Source organism: Podarcis tiliguerta (genome assembly GCF_965153285.1).
Source record: "Podarcis tiliguerta genome assembly, chromosome: 14".
Lineage (NCBI taxonomy): Eukaryota > Metazoa > Chordata > Lepidosauria > Squamata > Lacertidae > Podarcis > Podarcis tiliguerta.
In genome coordinates, this window is record NC_139547.1 from 34,024,086 (window position 1) to 34,045,811 (window position 21,726).

Genomic DNA, 21,726 nt, shown 5'->3' on the forward strand with positions numbered 1-21,726 from the left:
GAGGACATTAGTTCCCAAGCTACCTAACATCAATTAAAGGAGGCCAAATTAAATCGATGTTCTAATTCCACAAAATTAATGGTAACTTTTTTTAATAGATGTTACAACATTTCCCTGTGGTCCCGTAATAAATTCTTATCAGAGCAACACACATAGGAAGCAAATGGTTACACCTTTCACAGTCTAAAAACTGCTAGGAAATTGTCATGTTTAGAGGCTGTTGGCCGAAGACGAACAAGATCTAATATTTCTAATAAGATAATATTTCCTTCAAATATGAACCTGGAGGAGAAACTGTGTTGTCAGCAATATTTATTGAGTAGAATTTCAGGTGGGTGGGTGGGTGGGTGGGAGGAACTCTAAGTATACCTGAAAAAGACTCCACCCCCATCGCTCAGCCAGGTCCAGCGCCGAGGGCGTTCTGCCAGTTCCCTCATTGCGAGAAGCGAAGTTACAGGGAACCAGGTAGAGGGCCTTCTCGGTAGTGGCACCTGCCCTGCGTAACGCCCTCCAATCAGATGTCAAAGAAATAAACAACTACCTTGCTTTTAGAAGACATCTGAAGGCAGCCCTGTTTAGGGAAGTTTTTAATGTTTGATGAATTATTGTATTTTAATCTTTTGTTGGAAGCTGCCCAGAGTGGCTGGGGAAACCCAGCCAGATGGGTGGGGTATAAATAATAAATTACTACTACTACTACTACCTAAGAAACATATTTGTTTTTTTAGATAAGGTACAATTATTTTAGATTTTAGTATAGTTGGGGTAGCCAGTGTGGTGCCCTCCAGATGTTGTTGGACTACAATTCCCATCAGCCGCAATCAGTGTGACCAATGGCCAGGCATGATGGGAACTGTAGTCCAGCAACATCTGGAGGGTGCCATGGCAACTACCCCTGCTCCTTAGCTTCTAGCTGCATATAGAGGGGAGCAGAGCAGGAGGAGTAGATTGGCATTGGCTGTCCATTTGTACATGTATTCACATTAGGGTTGCATCCTATGCCCCCCAAATTGGGGGCTCCTGATTTTTGTGGAGTCCACCACTTCCCCACAACCACAAAGGGATGCAAAACCCAGGACATTACGAGGAAAACACAATAAATACCAAAGAGGCGCAGATACCAAAAGATAGTTGTTGTTTTTCTTCCACTCTATTGGTAGTGGAAAAATCATGAGATATTATGGACTGGCTAAATGCAGAGGAGTAGAGGGAGGCATCTCCTGGGCATCCCCCAAGGAAAGAAAGCTCAGAGCCTGGGGATTAGTGGTGGGATGATGGTGAGCAGTCAGAGAGAAGAAGAAGGAGCAGACTGGGAGGAAGTGTCAAAAGCTTTAGAGGTAACAGAGTTTAGTGAGCAGGAAAACTCTGTGGCAGAGAGCAGTCCAGAACAAGAGGTAGAGATGAGGCAGGCGGCTGAAGAAGCCAGTGGGGTCTCCCCCTCCTGCTGGGACCAGCTCCCCACCCCACCCCACACCCCAGTCTCCCAGAAAACCAAAGAAACATGAAGAGGTGGAGCAACTACAGGCAAGACAATGGAGCCTCAGGTTACTTGGGAATGAACTGGGGAAGGAGGAGCCTTAGGGAGCTGTGGGAAGGTGGGGACCTTAAGTCCTCAAAACTGCCTCAGGGGAGAGTTCTATCAGAAACAGTTGCTGTGCTTACTAGACCTGCCCTCCTGAGCTGTCTGGTTTCTTTGAATAAAGAATTAACATCACTGAAGCCATGTGAGTTATTGCTGACCTGTTCCGGCTCCCACACCTTTCACGAGAGGAGAAAATGAAGCTTTTATGCAGCAGCTCCTCACCTGTGGAATGTTCTCCCTAGGGAGGTTCGCCTGGCACCTTCATTACATATCTATAGGCGACAAACAAAAACACCCCTCTTTTCCCAGGCCTTTGGCTAATTAAGCAATTTATGGCCTTTTAAACTGGGGGTGGGGGTTGTTTGTTATTGTTTATGTTTGTTATTAGGGCATGTATTTTTGTGTTTTTATATTGTAAACCGCCCTGTGATCTTCAGATGAAGGGTGGTATAGAAATATTATTATTATTATTATTATTATTATTATTATTATTATTATTATGCTGTCATCCTCCCTAAACCATGCCTTCTATGGTGACAAATTGCATGTTCCCAACTCTAAGATAGCCCATTTCAAAAGCCATATTTCACCGCACCCCAGATCCAAGCTGAAACTACTCCCATGAGAAATTTTATCTGATTCTCCTTCTGTGAATACAGAAGGGGATAATCCCAGAGTTCGGCTGGCTTTAACCTCAGGCAGGTGTGCATCAGAGCGCAGCCTTGGATCCAGGTTTATTTCCATTCCATAGGAGTGTGTATGGAAATGTATAGTAATTTATAACAAATAGCACAATTAGGAGGAAAATTGTAGATTACATTAACATGGGGTCTGGAAGTTTGGGTTATTTATTTATTTGTTTGTTTGTTTATTTATTTTAAAATGCTGTCAGTGTGTCAGCATGTGTATCATCTCTGCAGACTTATTAAAGTATAGTGTTCAGATGCTTTGCCTAATCAGACTGTTGCTGTAAATTATTTGGTTCTTAGTGCAAAATTAGACCCCACAAAGGAAATAGGCTTTGGATTATCATGATTTGCATTGCAATGGCTGAAATGGATGGCCCCCACCTCTTGGGATGCATTGTCAGACATCAAGAGAATCTGCATTACAATATATCATCTGCCGGCATGGCATTTAATAAGCTGCCAGGTTGGTTTTGATTAGACCATTGACATTCTGCACAAGGGCTGATAGGAGCGCTGTGTTTGGGTGTTGCTGATGCTGTACAATCCCTCTTATCATGATGGGTGGAGTGGGGGGGGTGGGAGGGAAGAAGGGCCTGCACATTACTGGGGCATCAGAATTAGGTGCAGTGCAGCATTCACCAACCTGGTGCCCTCCAGATGTTTTGGACTGTGAAATGATTCGGCTGGGAATTATGCAGCATCAGCAACACCCAAAACCAGTGCTCATTGGGTCATTGCACTCCAAAATATATCGAGGTCAGAGGAGTGATAAATGCCAATGTAAATGTGTCTCTGTGAACTCTGTAGGGTTCCTGTCAGGTGTGATGCATTTTTTGTTTCTTTTTCAAAATGTCCACACTAGGAACGGACGAATCTGTCAATTTCAGTTTCTCTCGCTTCCTCATTTTTCCAATCTTAAGCTCAGTTCTCTACATTTCTGCATCAGTCTATTTATTTGGTTTTAAAAGTTCATCAAGAACATTAATCCCCTTTCTGTTTTCAACTCTGAATACCGCTTGCTGGGCTTCCCAAGTGGGAAGAATGCTGTTGCACTCAGGTCTTGCTTGTCGGCTTCCCATAGAACATAAGAATGCAAGAAAAGCCAGTGGCCCTCTTGGCCAGGATCCTGTTCCCACAGTGGCCTGTTGGGAGCCTTCAAGTAGGACCTGAGTGCCACTCTCCTCCTATGGTTCCCACCAACCAGTATTCAGAGGCATGATGTTGCAGACAGTGGTGGTAGAACATAGCCATCACAGTTATCAGCCTTATAAATTTGTCCAACCCTCTTCTAAAACCATCCAAGTTGATGACCACCTTTGCCTCTAGTAGGAAGGAGTGTCATAGTTTTTCCTTTTATTAGTTCTGAATCTTCCATTGGATGTCTCCACATTCTAATGTTATGAGAGAGGGAGAAAAACCTTTCCCCATCAAATTTCTCTATCCAATTGGATAGAGAGGTTGCTCAGAGCCATTCATTTGAGCAATGTGTAATGCCTCAAAGACACCTATGTACATACATACATACATACATACAGTACATATGTCCAGCATTTGTTCACAGCTTAGCACAGGAAGTTTGCTCTGCAGTCTTTGCCTCTAATTGTCATTAAGGAGATAAAGTTTAATATCAGCTTAGAGTCAAACTCTATTATAGCTGATCCATTTGCAGTGCTTCTTCCATTTTACTTTGAGTTTCACTCTCTGGTGCTTTTCAGTGACCTGTCATGAAACATGCTTCATTTCCAGCCCCAGGTTTAATTGAAGCCAGGACTTATCAAGGTTTAGTTAGTTCCAGGATCTCTCTTGGGGGCCATAAAGGAATGTATTTGCACTATTGATGGGAATAATCCTTTCACCCTAGCTGCAGACTTACTACCAGTGGTTTCCATACCTCTGGGATTATCAGTATTTGAGGCCAATTCACACTTTCAGCTCAGCACCGAAGACAGGAAAACTGGAGGGGAATAATCTCAGGCCTCTGGAATGTGCACGCATGAAATGGCATCATGTGTACATGGGTATTGATGTGTACAAATAAATAAATCCTCCTTCCTGCAACACCATAGGTGTGGAAATGGCCTTATTCCTGGGCCAAATGTCCGAACAGACTGATTATGACCCACAGTAAAATGTGTGATCTGATTACACACAACTCCTCATTTGCACAGGGGTTGTGTTCCAGGTCATTGTGTGCATCAGCGTGCATATAAGCCTGGCTCACCCCATTCTGCCCTTGCCACTGCCCCTCCCTACCCCACTCCACCCCAGTTCTGCCCCTGTTCCACCCCCTTCCAGTTTCAAACATGACACATGTGTGCATGGTTGTTAGTGCATCAAATATCTGTAAATTGAGAGTTGCCTGTACGTTGAAGGTACCATGGATGCAATGAGAGGGGAAGATAGCATAGCACAACACAACACAACATGGAATCATGGAAATGTAGAGTTGGAAGGGACCACAAGGATCATCTAGTCTAACTCCCTGAAATGCAAGAATCTTTCACCCACCACAGAGCTCTAACCCATGACCATGAAATTGAGTCTCATGCTTACAAACGGAGCTATCCCTCAGCACCCAATAGCACGACATCACATAACATGATACTAAGAGTTCTATGGGATCAGACCACCTATTCCAACATCCTGTTCTCATAGTGACCGACCATCTGGCTATGGAAGTCTGCAAGGAAGACTTGAGCACAACCGCAGTCTCCCAACAACTACCGTACTTTTCCGTCTATAAGACGCCCCCATTTGGGGGGACTATATTTTAAGAAATGAGGGGAGATGGCCCTAAGTTGTTGTGCCTCTCCCCCCATGCAGCTGAGGGCAGGAAACACTCCCTAGATGCACGCAGTGGCATCAGATGAATTTGCGCTCCCTCTAGCCATCCAGTTTGCAGGAGCGCAACCTCCCCCGATGCCGCCACGCACAGGAAACAATCCAGGGAGTGCTTGCCGTGCACAGTGGCATTGGGTGAATTTGCACTCCTGCCAAAGAGCTGGCTGGCGGCGAGCAGCTTCTCCCTCCTCCTCACACAGCTGTGGGCAGAAAACACCCCCCAGATCTCTTCCTACTTGCTCTGGCATCAGGGAAAGCTGCGCTCCTGCTAACCGAATGGCTGCCAGCGCGGCGCTCCCCCCCCCACACATGTTATTACCCGTGTATTGGATGACCCCAGTTTTTTGACGTGATTTTTGAGTCAGACGAGTTTGTCCAATACATGGGAAAACACAGTAACATTCAGAAGCACAACTGCACTGACAGGGCAGGTAGGCAGAATTTCCATTTAGTGGAGTCAACGCAAAAGAATAAGGAACAGCTTTTAAGCATATTCTAGTCAAGTGAAGTGGTGTTCAGAGATATGCATGGATGTGTGGACCAATTTATCAAGAGGGCTTCGCGGTCAGGTCGAAGATGAAGAAAAAAATAGTCGAAGGATGTAGGTATTGCCTCTAATATGCCACAACTCTCATTCCCCTTAAGAAACTACAAATTTACCCCCACTAAAGAGTGGGCGTAGTATCTCTAAATATGTAAATGACCAAAATTTCTGTTTCAACACTGGTGAGGTTTTTTTAGTGTTTTTTTTAAAAAAAGCTTGTCACAGTTCCAACTACAGTGCAAACTTGAAACACACCTTCACTGTGCCCCCGGAGGCACTGCATTTCTGTTTCACAAGGCTATTACATTCTGCTGTGTTGGTTATTCTCATGTGGTAGCACACAGAGTATCTGTCACACTCAGACTTTCGATCACAGTTTTGGTTTACAGTATTCTTGTACATTGAACAACTCACCCTGGACATTATTTTACTGGAATGAAAATGGCTCCCCCCCTCCCTGCAACCATGGTATAGATTTCTGCAGTTGTTAGGAGACCCCGTATTACGCTCAAAGAGTGGTTTATCAGAGTGGTTTAACAGGCAATCCTTTCCCAAGAAACTCTGAGAATTGTAGCTCTGGAAGGGGGATAGGGATCTCCTAAGAATTCTCAACACCCTTCTCAAACTACTGCTCCCAGAATTCTTTGGGGGAAGCCATGATTCTTTGAAGTAGTAGCATAGCACTCAAAATATAGGGTGTGGACGACACAAGGCAGTTTCATACATTCCTATATTTCAATTGCAAAACAAAGAGTAAGAAAGTTAGGCCATGCTTGATCATATTTTCTCACCCAAATACTTGCGTGGTCTGGCCTTTTTGTATTATTATTACTCACAATGTGTCTTGCATCCCTCAATTACTCCCCCTCCCCCAGCTTTTGCTAATTTTGTGACAATTAGTTGCACAGTTCTGACATCTTGATACTTCTGAAATCTTTTCAAACCCACCCCCCCAAAGAATGAATGAATAGATGTTGATTAAAGTGATAACTTTACAATTTTTTTATCTACACATATTAAAATTGCACTCGAGGCAAAGAAACTGGATGGCATTCAGAAACCAGCCATAAAACTAACCAAAGAAATTGAACTGTGTGTCACTGTATAATTCCAGTTAATTAACTGTGTTGCATTTCCATTTAATCTGCAGTCAGAGATGCAATCAGCTGGCATCGCTCCTATTCCATCCAATATTCAAATATTTGCAGCTAGCTTTGCCAAAAAAAAAAGCCAGTTTCTATCTGGTTCCTAGAAGCAAAACTATGGTCCATCACATAATACAGTCATACCTTGGATCTCAAACACCTTGGCTCCTGAACAAATTGGCTCCTGAACAATCGAAACCCAGAAGTGAGTGTCCCGGTTTTTGAACGATTTTTGGAAGCCAAACATCCAGAGTGGCTTCCATGGCTTCCAATTGGCTGCAGGAGCTTCCTGAAGCCAATCAGAAGCTGCGGTTCGGTTTTGGAAGTTGAACGGAATTCCGAAAAGGATTCTGTTCAATTTCCAAGGTACGACTGTAGTTTGGGAGATCTGGGGAGGTTTGTATTCTTCCAAATTTTCTCCTGCTGGTTACTACAATGCCAAGTAAATGTTTGGTGGGGGCTGTCTTAAAAGCTCTGCTTCTTTGAGGCATACATTCTCTTCTGGATTTGTAAGAACTCATTCAGCACCAGAACTTTGGAATTCCCTGCCTATTGATATCAAGCAGGTGCCTTCACTGTATTCATTTCAGAGCCTGCTGAAGGCATTCTTAGTAGGACAAGCCAGTGGCGTAGCGTGGGGGGTGCAGGGGGGGGCGGCCGCACCGGGCGCAACATCTAGGAGGGGCGCGCTCGCACTCGCAGCTCTCTGCCCCTACCTGGCTCACTCACTCTCTCTCACTGCAGTGCTGGCTGTGCGAATCTGATCCGAGCCGCCGGGTCGCCGCCCACTGTGGAGGGGGGGGGGTGCCAGGCGTGCTAAAATCCACGGGTTAGGGGGCACAAATTACTTGCCTTGCCCCAGGTGCTGACAACCCACGCTACGCCACTGGGACAAGCCCACCCAGATGCTTATAAACGCTGGTGTGAATCTTAATCTGTTTTAGTATTTTAACTTATTGTATGTTTTAATGTATTTTTTTAAAAAAAAAAATCCCTGGTTTTATGGTGTCATCATTTTGTAAACCACTTGGAAGTTTGTTTGGTTTTTTTTACAATCAAGCAGTCTATAAATGTTATGAAATAAATAAATAATAATAAATTTCTGAATGCCAGCCGTTTATTTCCCAGCCAGACTCAAGAGAACTCCCCGCTGCATCTCTATTTTATACACAGAAGAGGAATCCGAATTCCATGCATTATTTTCACCCACATACATGTACTTCCAGTAATTCCCCATCAGCAGATCAATGTCCCAGAGTGCAACACCAGCAAAATGCATTCAAAAGCACCAGAACCACTTCCCTTCATGAATGAAACATCTGTAATTCTTGTCTATTATCAAGTCTATTTGTTTGGCGATGTTACAGGCTTTCACTGGGGCTCCACTTCTATCAGCAAACTCCCAGAGCCATAAATTATTTTTCACACATTTGCGTATGTGCATGCTTGTGTGTTCTTACATCATTTATTTTCATGACATTATACATGCCATCTTTTCTGAGTACTTGACATCAAAAGGTGCTTATTCTCCAAGCTCATATTTCACTACTGTGCTTATATTTTATCTGGCTTTACAGATCTGGTTCCTGCACGAATGTCTGTAAAGTTCCATACTATTCATCCATTATAAAGAATGGGAATATAGGAAGTTCTCACCTACACAGAGTCAGAGAATTGGTCTAGATCAGTATTGTCTACACTGAGTGGTAGCAGCTCTCTGGGATTTCAGACCACACTTCATCCCAGCCCTGCCTGGAACATGACTATGTTTGCCTTGTCCTGGTTAAGAGTGCTGAACTAGGACCTGGGAGGTAAAGGTAAAGGGACCCCTGACCATTAGGTCTAGTCGTGGCCGACTCTGGTGTTGCGGCGCTCATCTCGCCTTATTGGCCGAGGGAGCCGGCGTACAGCTTCCAGGTCATGTGGTCAGCATGACTAAGCCGCTTCTGGTGAACCAGAGCAGTGCACAGAAATGCTGTTTACCTTCCCGCCGGAGTGGTACCTATTTATCTACTTGCACTCTGACGTGCTTTCGAACTGCTAGGTTGGAAGGAGCAGGGACCAAGCAACGGGAGCTCACCCCGTCGCAGGGATTCGAACCGCCGACCTTCTGATCAGCAAGTCCTAGGCTCTGTGGCTTAAGCCACAGCACCACCTGCGTCCCCTAGGACCTAGGAGACCAGGGTTCAAATCCCCACTTCATTGTGTGACATTGGGCCAGTTACTGCCTAACTTACTTCACAGAGTTCTTAATGGGATTAAATGAAGGGGAGAACAATGTAAGACATCTCAAGATCCTTGGAAGAAAAGGTGGGATATAAATGCAGGAAATTATAAAAAAAAAAAATGGGGGGGGGGCGGTGGGAGAGGAGAGGAAGGGGAAGTCCCATTGGGTTAGCAGAATTGGATACAACCTAATGTTATTAAATGTTTTGAATGCTCTTGTTTCAAATAATTTTTTATTTTATTTTCACTGTACTGTTTTTACTCTTTTGCTGTTTGTCACCCTGGGCTCCCACGGCAGGAAAGGCAGGATGGAAATTTGGTTAAATGATAATCATCCATTGGATTCCACACTTCCCCAAATTATGTAATACAGTTACTGGCTCAAAACAACTAAAATGCATTCTTATAGCATTTCAATATGTACTTTAAACATTTTATGCTTTTTTAAAGCTGGTTTTAATATATATGTTATATGTTTATTATTGTGAGTCACTTTGGTAAAAAAAGATTATAATGAAAAAATATGTTTAATGTACTTTTTAAAAGCAACATTAAATAAATAAATCACAGATAAATGTAGAAATGAGACAGAAGAGGCTTACAAACAAACATTTGAAAAATTGGCCTGGTGCACAAAGTGTTGAATGGTCACTTTAAAATGTGAAGGTTCATTATTGCTTCACAAGTTGTGTATGTCTTTAAGGGCCAGGGCCAGGGCAAATAACGAGACCCAGTCTTACAGCTGTGAAACATAGCAGGTGCTGCTGAGTTGTGTTAATCAAGCTGTGTCAGCAATTGGGTATAGTATATAAGGAGCAGCACCTAGCTCTCCCATTGCCCTGGGGGATGGGTTGGTGGTTGGGTCATGTTTGTTTGTTGATGTATTTAGTGTAAAAGGAGTTTTTGTTTTTGTAATTAAAACCTTGCTAAAGTTATTTTTGAGTCCCTTTTTAATGCATGGTCTCCCCAGCAAGCTCTCTGCAGCGCTACTAAACTGCAAATAGCCAACACAAAGAGCATGACCCATCCATCTCCAACATAACCCCATACAGTGGTCATGACATTTTACCAAATACTAAGGAAGTGGGCCAGTGAAGCAGTCGTCAATTCTTTCAGAGATTTAAAAAACACAACCAGCATCAGCAAAGCAATATGGTAACAAAAAACTAACACATTTGTCGACCTTTTCTAAGCTTGACCTATTGCTTCCAAGAAAGGAAGTGTGTGTGTGTGTGTGTGTGTGTGTGTGTGTGTATAAGAGAGAGAGAGAGAGAGAGCACGCAAACATAGCTTCTGAATGGCATTTCTTGATAAGCTAGGAGTAGACTGATAGCTTGTGTACATTTGCTCTGTACAACAGGCAAAGTTGTGTTCAGTTAGTTTTGCGCAGGGCTCATGAGCCTGAGGGAAGAGGTGCACCACAAATCATGGAAATGGCTTGAAATGTCTGCCTGGCACAGGCATAAATCCTTCTTCCATTACAATGTTTGTCTCAGGGAAGGCTTAGGAGGACACTCCTGTGGATGTCAGCAACACAGTCACACTGAAAATGACCTTCATCATGCAGAGCCCCATCTGAACCACATTTGTGCCTTGAGAGAGATGTTGACTTCACTTTTTCAATATGAGGCAAATACACTTGTGTTTCCCACACCAACACTCAAGCCAAAATGTAGCCACCCTTCAAAATCCACGCATCTCCAAATGTTGCAGTGAGCTCTCCAACCAAAAGATACGCATGCAGAATATATAAGTGAAAATGGCATGTGGAAAAACGAAAGGGAAACTAAAGCTGACATATTTCTCCATGCTGAGTTCCAGAGAGAGAAGCCAGGCTCAGGAACAAACTTTTGGCGGCACATAAAATAGACCACAAATGAAGCCCACAAATGAGAGTTGAGCTTTAAAAGCCCTGACATCATTTTCCAGAATGGGTCAAATTCTGAGCTACAGAATATTTCCCAGTAGCCACCATGCATCCACCTCTCCTTCCTTCCCCTTAAATTCTCCTCACCATCCTCCAACATACATGGCCTATCCACTTTCCTTACCTTAGCAGCAGCAACAGCAGAAGGTGCAGATGGGAATGGGGTATTCAACATTACTCCTAGAGATTGGATGAAGCCTCTGGGTTGGCCGTGATATGAATAACTACCAGGATTTTGACATCATCATCATTTCATATCTTAACTTTTCCTCCAATGAACTCAATGTGGCATACATGGTTCTTCCAATTATTTCATCTCAAGAACAACCCTGTGAGGCAGGTTAGGCTGAGCAAGGCAGTGACTGTTCCAAGGTGAGCTTCATGTGAACTTCATGTGAACTTCATGGTCATGGGGATTTGAATGCTGGTCTGTGAGGTCTTTGTCTGACACTCTGCCCACTATACCATGCCGGCCTTGCCTGTCCGATAGAGCAGTTCTGACAGTCCTGCTCAGGCCCAGTTTCACAACAACTGGGTTGGGCAGCACACATTCCAGATATGACCACCTCACACCCCAAGAAATTGTGATTCATGAATACAAGACTGAACACTCTTCCTCCCCCCATAACAGACCACATTGATGAATTGCCTTGAAATCTGATTGTTACATGTTGCCTATTATCATGGCTTAGATAATAAATGGCCATATTCTAGCCTGTTCAGAAGTCTACTTTGTAATGACATTAACATGCCCCATTAAGTGTATTATTGTACAAGAGAGCGGAGCCATTTGTGATAACAATCTTTTATTAGAATCCATATGCATGAGATATTCTTTGTATAAAAAAGTGTGTAATTTGAATATTTACAAGGAGAAGGACAGTAAAAAGACACAGTATAGGCGGAGCTGGTATTTATTCAGGGGAGACTTGGCGGCTTGCAGCGGCGACTCTTGTCAATGGCTGTAGCGCCAGTGTGTTAAAAATAATCAGGGTCTCCCAATTACTTGGCAGAATCTAGTCCAGATATTTCTTTCTCTGAAATTGTATGGCTATAACAGAATGCTGAAAGAAAAGCTATTTGAAATATGTAAGAGAGAGGGAAACCACTATTGCTGTTCTTCCTTTGGATATCTCAAGTATCTGGCAAAAAATGCAGAGTCGAATTATCCAAGAGTACAAAACCGGATTAAGCAGATGTTAGAGTGGTTTTGGATGTGTCGTTCAAGAATGGAAGCCCATCACTATTCAAAATAAATGAAGCCTTTACACAAAGCATCCCCTTATCAAAAGTGAGACGTGCGCTTGTACATATTGATACCCTGGAATATAAAAAAAAGACCTCGGATCCAAGGAAGCAAGTAATCAGAGAGTTACAAAGAATTAAGAAGATTGTGTGCACTGCTGCCTCAATCCATTGAAAAGGGCAGAGATGCCAATAGCTTTTGAGAATTTCCCTCTGTTATACAGCAGGACTAACAAGGCTTAAGCTGTAAAAAGCCAATCTACATTCTCCAGTCGCAAGCATTCAGTTACAAGATGATACATAGCCATGTGACAGTACAGCTCCCCTTTTTTAAATTGGAGAGATGTAAGTAGAAGCCATCCAAGCAATTTACAAGCTCTTACATTTTGCAAATATTACCAAATGATTACCTTCTCCAAATATGACATTAAAAAAAACCACACCTTGTGGAGTTCCGACACCAAAAAGCCTGATCTTATAAAGCCATGATTATTAGGACTGTGTGAGGCCCCTTTGATCTGGGGTTCTGGGGGCAGTTGTCATCTGATGGTGCCCCAACCCAGATCACAGACCAAATTAATTTGGAGCCTTGCCCATTCATGAGCCAGAGTGGTGTAGTGGTTAAGAGCGGTAGATTTGTAATCTGGTGAACCGGGTTCGCGTCTCCACTCCTCCACATGCAGCTGCTGGGTGACCTTGGGCTAGTCATATTGGTCTGAAGTCTCTCAGCCTCACTCACCTTACAGAGTGTTTGTTGTGGGGGAGGAAGGGAAAGGAGAATGTTAGACGCTTTGAGACTCCTTCGGGTAGTGATAAACCGGGATATCAAATCCAAACTCCTCATGAGGGAGGGGAGAAAGAGACATGCTTCTACTTCTCCATCCTCCCAACCATATGCTGATGGAAATTTATCAGCATTTCAGTGTGAATTTGTATGCAATTTTGCCTAACATACACATTAAGATAATGCATTTTGTATGCTATTTTCAGTATTACGGTCATTTATAGGCATGTCTTACCCCAGTTGTAACGGTTCTAGGGGTTGCTCATGCGTAAGTTGCCGCCACTCCTGGCTAGGTTACCTGGTTGAACCCTTTCTGTCTGGACAGCCTCAAGCTTCGTGGCTGCCTCAGTTGCTGGCAGAATCCGTCAGTGGGCATTTCTTAAACCTTTTCCAGCATAAAAGCTGTTTGACGCCCAGTCTCCTTCTACTCTCCCTGCGCGGAAGTCTTCTGCACAGGGAGGGTGTGGGCAGCGGAGTACCCGTACTCTCTCCGCTGGTCTCTGGCGAGGAGTCCTGGAGCCACCTCTCCGATTCCCCCATCTGCCCCTCTTCTCCACTGGTGTTATGCTGATTTCCTTCCCCAGCGGATGGGCTGCCTCTCTCCCTACTGGGACCCTCTCCGGCATCCCTCTGGAGCCTTCTCTCTGCCTCCAGCTCCGATGGCAGTTCCCTGACACCAGTGTATGCATTTTTGTACATTTTTGGATGGAGAACTGCACTGAAAAATTTGGAGAAGTGCACATTTCAAAGGACAACTGTCTTCCCATGCACACATTGCTTTGGAAAGTGTGAATTAGGTAGGTTGGCCTTTAAACGTGAAGTGCATTGAATGTCTTCCTCCATCCCTAGAGGGTATTGGTGGGGAATTTAGTTTAGCTTGCATTTTAAACTAAACCCACACATTTTCTGAAACAATACATGAGCTAAAATGCACCTCTGTGTTCTACTTCACACATCCCTGAATTTTGCAACCAGAAAATGTGTACAAAAAGTCATAGCCTGGATTTAACCTACCCAGACTGCTAGCAGAAGCCAGTGTAAGGGCACCCACTCCTCCCACCACCGTACCCTGTGCCTTCCTCCAAATCCACTCTGGAAAGCCAGGAGAACCCCCAGAAAAGTGCACGGGGGGGGGAGAGGGAGGGTTGTTCCTTCTGCAAGCAGAAATGCCTGGTGTGATGGAATGATCAGAAAAGCGCAACATTTAATTTAACTTACAAAAATGCATTCTGGCAGGAGGAATTGCTTGCACAAATGTACATATTTCCTAAAATTGCAAAAAAAAAGTACATATAAGGAAAAATGCATACTAAACTGCTGAGAAAATGTCATGAAAAGAAGGACTCTTTCCTTTTTTAAAAAAAAAATGGCAAACTGATATCTGCAAACATGACAAATTAAAATTAATAGTGGAAATATATGAAACTGATATTCACAAGATTCACCCATCTCTAGGCTGAACTAAATATTATTTGATTTGCTACCAACCAACCCCCAACCAAGCAGCCTTGGATGCAATTTTCTATCTTCTTTTTACACTGTTTCGTAGCAGAAATGCTCCATTATTTTATCACCTCCTCTACTTACTGGGGGCAGCTAATAATGTCGATTGAAGTGGAAAAGTGACACTTAATTTCACATTACATGTTTCAGGAACAAAATGGGTTCTTTGGCCCCCACTACTAAATAAAACTTGTGTCCTTTTTTTAAGGAGATGTGAATATGTTTGTGAAACCCATCTATTTTTTTCCATTTTTTTAAAAAAACAGTTTGTTAGCATATGGAAACACAAAAATTGTTATAGTCACAGATAACCAGAATTCTGAACTTTGTCATACTCAGCGATGTTTAATCTAGCATTCATATTTGTACGACAGGCAGGTCTGAGGCTTGCAAACATCACTTTCAAGTTGAATCTGAGTGAATTAGATTGTCATTCCTGTTCCAAATGCAAGTGAACTTATGTCCTTGTTCTTTAAAGCAACTAGCTAAGTTTATCTATTCTCTTTAATAATGCAATTTAATTTACCAAAGGTTCCTATTAAAAATTTATCTGACTGAAACAGTCACCTAGACATTTTGTTATAGTTAAACATTAGCTTTAGCGAGCATCACAAATTTCCTGCTGTGAAGCTGGGGCCAGCTTCATATAGAAACACTCTCTAGGCTATCAACTGATATTACATTTAAATGAGGAAGTCTCTGTTCACTGAAATAAAATAAGGTTGGTTTTATTTTTTTTAAGGCACAGTGGCTGGGCCATTGCAGCAACAGGGAATTAACAGCTTACTTCTGTAGAAAAAAAAACATGGCAGCTAATAGATTTCTTTTTCAAAGCATGCCAGCAGCTTCTCACATACAGATCCATGCGAGCAACCTGGGAAATTATTAGCCATCATGCGAAACACACAAAGACTCAGAAACATACCCCAGGTCCTAATATTTTCACCATCGCATGATGAGGGACAGAGGACATGAGCACACTAGCTTCATTCCCATGTTACTATCCCATAATAATTTAAGAAGAGCCCTGCTGGATCAGACCAAAGGCCCATCAAGTGCAGCATCCTGTTCTCACAGTGGCCAACTAAATGCTCACAACCCTCCATGAGATTCCATCCAGCCTTTTCAACTGGTGCAAGCTCCCCACTTGTGATTTGCAACCCTGAATTCCCAGGCTCTCAAACTGTGTGGGAACTCTATAAGCTTCCCACTTCAAAGGTTAGCCTTCATGTGTGGAGGGTGGTGAGCATGGCAATAGTGGAGGCAGGTAGGTAATGCACTTATCCCCAGTTGCCCTCTTCCCACGAAGGATTCAGAAAATACGGATATGGATTCTGTCTTCCTATAATGAAGGGAACAGGGAATCTGTGGCCCTTCAGATGTTTTATTTATTAATTCACTGTACTTTATCCCAGAGGACACCAGGGCAATGTCAGGGCTCATAGGAGCCAACTCCTAGGGGCAATGGGGGCTTTGACCCCCACAATAAAATATTTGAGGGGCCCGGCTCCCCACAAAGTTGATGGGCATTCGCATTCAAATGGTGTGTGTGCACTGTATCATGTGATCAATTATGCAGGGTGGGGTTTACCGGGGCCCCCACAATATTTTATTCAAGTTGGCATCCCTGTTAGGGCTGGTGCTACCATTAAGGGCAGTATGGCAACCTCCTCAGGCAGCAAATACTGGAGGGTATCAGGGGCAGCCCCTTCCAGCTGTTGGCCAGTATTGAAGTAAGATTCAGCTGTCAAGCTTCTGCATATGGAAAGTGAGGAGAGCAGCATTAACTTGTCATCAGAAAGCAAAATGCCTTGGACCATTCCTGTGCTGTGTACCAATAACATACTATAAATAACAATATGCACATTAAATTAAACAAGATGAAAGACACAGCACCTAGCCATTCAAATAATCCAGCTGTAGACATAAAAAACCCCCTGTGCTTAGGTTTACATTTTTCTCCACAATGTGTGAATAGATACATTTATAGCTGATGGGGGGAGGGAATCACCAGACTGTACCTTCAAAGATAGGTAGTTCCACAAATGGGGTCACCTGAGTCACCATGCAAGGGACTATATGAGCCTCTAATGCAGATAGTAAGGTTGGCAGATATCGGACACCAATTCCCATCAGCTCCCGCCATCTTGCCCAATGATCAAGGATGATGGGAGTTATAATCCAACAAGATCTGAAGGGTCACACATTTCTCATTCGAGAGAGGTGGGGCTATTCAAATAAACAGGTAGAGTTATGCAGATTGGAGCAGGTTTCCAGGAGGTGAGTTGCCAGGGCAAGGATCAGTTCTAATTCCAACACAACAATGTCCATAAGTGCACACATTGACTTTATTCCACATGAATGACTGTGTGCCATTCTTTTCTATGTGGAAAAGAGAAATGCCACAGTTCTAGACACTGATATAATGAGGACCAAACTGGTCTTCTACCATTGGCACTGGTTGGCTCCAGTCAACAAGAAGTTACCAGTTTCTCTTCCTGGAGATAAGGTACACTAGGGCAAATGTTTCACACAAATCACATACCCCCACTCCTGCCAATAAATCAAGGAGAAACTTATATTATTACAACCTGTAAAGTTATTTCTTCAGGACTTATATTTTTTCACCCACAATAAGGTTTATAAGCAAGCAAGCAACTTTTAGCAGTCACAGGGGCTAGAAACTAACTCAAAATAAAATGAGGGCCACAAGTTTCAGAAAGTTTAATTCTGTACCTATAACCATATTCCCACAGGAATCTCAGCATGCACATAGCTCTCATTATGGTGTGAGCAGGTTATGCTCTACTCCTCTTTTGCTAGATTTACAGAAATGTGGAGGATTAGAAAGTTGAAACAGGATAGAGAAGAATAAATCTATTCCAAAATAATGTCCTTGTGAATTAAATCCAAACAACCTGATACAACGATACCAAAGCAACTTAAGGAAGAAGCTTAAAGCTCAAATGTGTACATTCCATCGTTCGCAGGCAGCCCGATTTCCTCAATCACTCAGAGACATAAATGCAGTCAGAACAAACCAGAATTCCCTACCTCGATGTTGTTGACGGTCAGAACAGTCAAAGCCTGCAAATTATAGGAGAGGGAAAACATTGCATTAGTATTGATTCAACAAATAAGGAATTGGATTAATTGCCTCTTAAGCTATTGTGGCTGGAGGGTCATGGCAAAAGGTATGTCCACGATGCAGCAAGCTTCTCTCCTATTCTGATGAGGAAGTGAAAACATTTAACTTCAGTGTAAATTGGTCTTCTCCTTTCTAAAAGTGTGACACACAACTGTCAAAATGGAATCAGGGAAAACAACCAGTTCTATTGCTTTATGCCCATGTTAGGGGTCTCAAGCTGGAGACTTTAGTACAGCTACTTGGCTACCTTATGCTCTGTGCATGCTTCCCAGAGGGAAGAATTGCTATCTTGTCCTCTACTGTGCTTCAGCTGGTGTTGTGCCAAGAGTATCAGCTTGTATACAAGAAGAGCTTTACTAGATTCAATCAAAGATCCATGTAGTCCAGCATCCTTTTCTTACAGCGGCCAAATAGATGTTCCTGGGAAGCCGACAAACAGGGCCTAAGTACTACAGCACTCTCTCCTCCTGAGGTTTCCAACAAGTGGTGTTCAGAAGCATACTACTTCTCTTGACCCTGGCCTGTGTAAGTATTTGCCAATATTCTGCTCTACTTTTCCAAAGCAAGCATTACGGGGTCATTCATTGGTCTCTTTCTCCCTGTTGCTTCAGACCATTAGGAATGAGCTGCAGCCAGAAGCAAATACTAAGCCGAAGCTCTGTTTTTCATTCTCTTTCAAAATATTATGTGTAGCATAGGACTAAAGAACATGTAGTTGTGCCACTATCAGCTGTGCAAAAGCTGCTGAGTTCAATGAAAAGGGTAATTATATAACAAGTCCCTCTAGATCAGGAGAGCCAACTCATGAGGGCAGAGCCCTCTTGTCCTCCCACCAATAGTTTTGGGATGGAACCCCCCCCCCATGGTCCAAAAAAAATCAAGGGATGGAGGAGGCTGAGCACAGAGCCAAGCATGGTGTGGCTTCAATGGCCGACTCCTTCTTGTTCTTCTCCTCCTGCTGAGGAGAGGAAGGAGGGTCAAAGCATCGCTCTGCTGGTGGTGACAGCATGAGCAGGGGGAGGAGACATCTGCCATTGAAGCTGTGATGCCACCACATTTGCCTCCACCCCAGGTCCTCCCAACATCCTGATGTCGCGCGTATGACATTGGGACATTGTGTGTATGTAATGTCCACATGCACAGTGCTGGCACCCCAATCAACCTTGCAAACTGGTGCCTCTGCTCCAGATGATGGTGGATTCCAACTTCCATCAACCATAGGCATCATGGTCAATGATGAGGGATGGTGGGAGTTATGAACATAAGAAGAATCTGCTAGATCAGGCAAATGACACCTCTAGTCCAACATCCTGTTCTCATAGAGGCCAGCCTATGAGAATCCCCAGAGCAGGAGCTGAGTACAACAGCACTCTCCCCATTTGTAATCCCTATTTAGAGGCAGGACGGTGCAACTATGACATCATGAATTGAGCAGAATGGAAGGCGGGTGGGTGGGTGTGCCAAATTTTGCACTGCTAAAATTTGAAAGCCCCCCTCCCTCTCTTAGGCTGAATCAAACTATTGATCCATCTAGCTCAGTGCTGTCCACACTGACCAGAAGAATCACTCTCAAGTGATTCAGCCAGGGAGGACTCTCTCAGCGCTACCTGGATATGTTGGGGATCGAACCTGGACCCTTTTGCATGTGAAGCAGATGCTCTACCACTGAGCTAGGGCCCTCCCCTGGTTTTTAATTACAACTATTCTATTCCCTAAACTGTCACTGTGCATTACATTTCGCCTTCTCTTCTCTCTGTCGGCAACATCTGCCATTTCTTGCAAGTGGCACAGCTATCATGGCACCTGTTGGAGGAGCTAGATGAAAAGTAAGATCCTGCAATGGAGGAGATGTGTCTTTCACAGCCCTTTGATCATTCTGCACATGTCGGCTGCTGCACACCTTTACAGACCTTTTTGCTTTCCAGCATTCTTTTTGGTTAGGGCTCTTTTCACGTGGTTTTCAAGAGTCCTCATTTCTCTCACTGACATTCTCTCTTTGCCTCTCATTTAAGAAAGCCGACAATGTAGTCAGGAGAAATCAAAGCGCGAGTATGGCATTCCTTTCCTGTCCTCAATAGGAAACAGTCTGGGGTTTCAAACGCTTTAGATTCCCTAAGTTGGCTGCTCAGTGAAATCTTATTTTGTGCCATTCATTATAGTGCTTTCCTCAGATTTATCCAAGGGTTCCTTCCTCTGTGAAAGAAGCTTCAAGTTTTTCTGCATCATTCACAGGGCACTTTATTTTATTTTTTTAAGGATTTCGGTGAGTGTGGGATTTTGATCTTACCTTGAAGTGGTTTAACATTCAATCCCTCTTCCCAGAGAACTCTGGGAACTGTAGCTTTCTGAGTGGAATAGATGTCTTTTAGCTACTCTATTCTAAACTTTAAAATGGAAAGCATAATGCCGGTGGTCAACAAAAGAGGTTTAAAGACTTTCTCAGGGCAAATCTTTAAAAATGTAGTATAAACACTGACAACTGGGGAAAACTGGCCTACAAGCGCTCCAATTGGAGAACAGCCATTACCAAAGGTGTCAAGGGCTTTGAAGACACTCAAACTCAGGATGAAAGGGAGAAATGTGCTAAGAGGAAGGCACCCTTGGCAAATCCACACTGTGATCAACTCCCGCCCGGAAACCAATGTCCCCACTGTGGAAGGGCGTGTGGATCGACAATTGGCCTCCACAGTCACTTATGGACCCACCGTTAAAACTGTGTTTATGGAAGACAATCTTCCTCGGCTACGAGTGATCGCCAAAGAAGAAGATGTCTCTTGACAACTCTCAACACCCTTAACCAAATTACAGCTTCCAGGATTCTTTTGGGAAAGCCAGGAAGCTTTAAAGTGGCATGATACTGCTTTATTACTATACAACAACAGCCTGCCCATATAAGTCCCAAGCCACACACAAAATCAACAGCGACACTTTAACCAGTCCTGGGATGCTTATGCATTCCATTCCATAGATGTATGTAGCATTTCATTTTTAATGTTGTGCTGACTGCCATCACACTGAAACAATCCATATTGTTTTCTTAGCCCCTTGTGAAAACATTTTCATATTTATAATGTGCACTCTTATAAAAAATATTTCCAGGTGGAGTACAATATGGTTTAAAACGCCATCAAAACATCGATAAATACTGATGGGTTAAAAAATAAAATTCATGTTACAAAGGCATGTCTACACAGTTTATGGAATAGGCTGCTGGATTATTCACATCTTTGGATTCTGCTCTGCATATTTTGGTACACAAATAGTGCTCACAAAAATATGCACTTTACATAAGAGTTGCATACAACTGGCGAATGTATTGAAAAGTGCATGTTGTAAGTATAATGCACATGTGAAGTGCATACAAATTACAATTGATGGGGTAGAATGGCATGTGACGGCACACATAACAGACATAAGATTGAGTACAAGTGACACCGCAATGGGACAGAATTAGCTGCTCAGCCCATCCCTCATTAACATATTGATTAACGTCACAGCCAGACAGCCCATCAGTCACTTCACCTTCTTATCCAACATCTGTGCTTACAGTGTGTTGTTTCTAAAACCACCCCTGAAATATACAGGCTCGGAATGTTAGAGTTATATATTATTGCCATGAAACTGTATCAAGACTTAATAAAGGTGGTGTACTGGGAATAGCACCATCATCATCATTCATGCACTTCCTTGCTTGCTATTGAGCACCAGTGGGCACGGTGGATGTTTCTAGAGCTAGCCAAAAATGCTTGCTCAATGGCTTTTGACAGATAGGAGATGCTTTTTCAATGAGCATTGATTGCCATTGCCTACTGAGGTATGGCACACATACCAATGGGGTCTGGCAAAGCAGGCTGGAACTTGAAGTGCAGGCAAATGGGAGACGGGGGTATGCTTGAGTTTTCAAGCCTCAACAAGAGCAGGGTTCCAACAGAATCCTGTTTACTTGATGGTGACGATGTCACATTTTTTTTCAAAAAGATGAACTCAAGGTGACTTACAAAACCAAACATTAGAAAATTTAAGCAATACTCGTAATAATATGCCTAAAAGTGCAGATCCAACTCAACCACCCTACTCCACTAAAAAGTAAGC

At 43.3% G+C, this 21,726-nt stretch overlaps 1 protein-coding gene across 17 annotated transcripts in view; it reads right to left on the reverse strand.

Annotated features, from left to right (window-relative positions):
• Positions 1-21,726, reverse strand: part of RBFOX1 (RNA binding fox-1 homolog 1) — a 1,465,188-nt gene that overhangs the window by 1,091,067 nt on the left and 352,395 nt on the right. For 15 of the 17 annotated variants that reach the window (XM_083414161.1, XM_083414137.1, XM_083414127.1 and 12 more), the window contains exon 3: positions 17,541-17,573. The exons of the other annotated variants lie outside the window; for them this stretch is intronic. In XM_083414161.1, the coding sequence (XP_083270287.1) occupies positions 17,541-17,573 (33 nt within the window). The remainder of the gene's footprint in view (positions 1-17,540; positions 17,574-21,726) is intronic. 17 annotated transcript variants of the gene reach the window in all.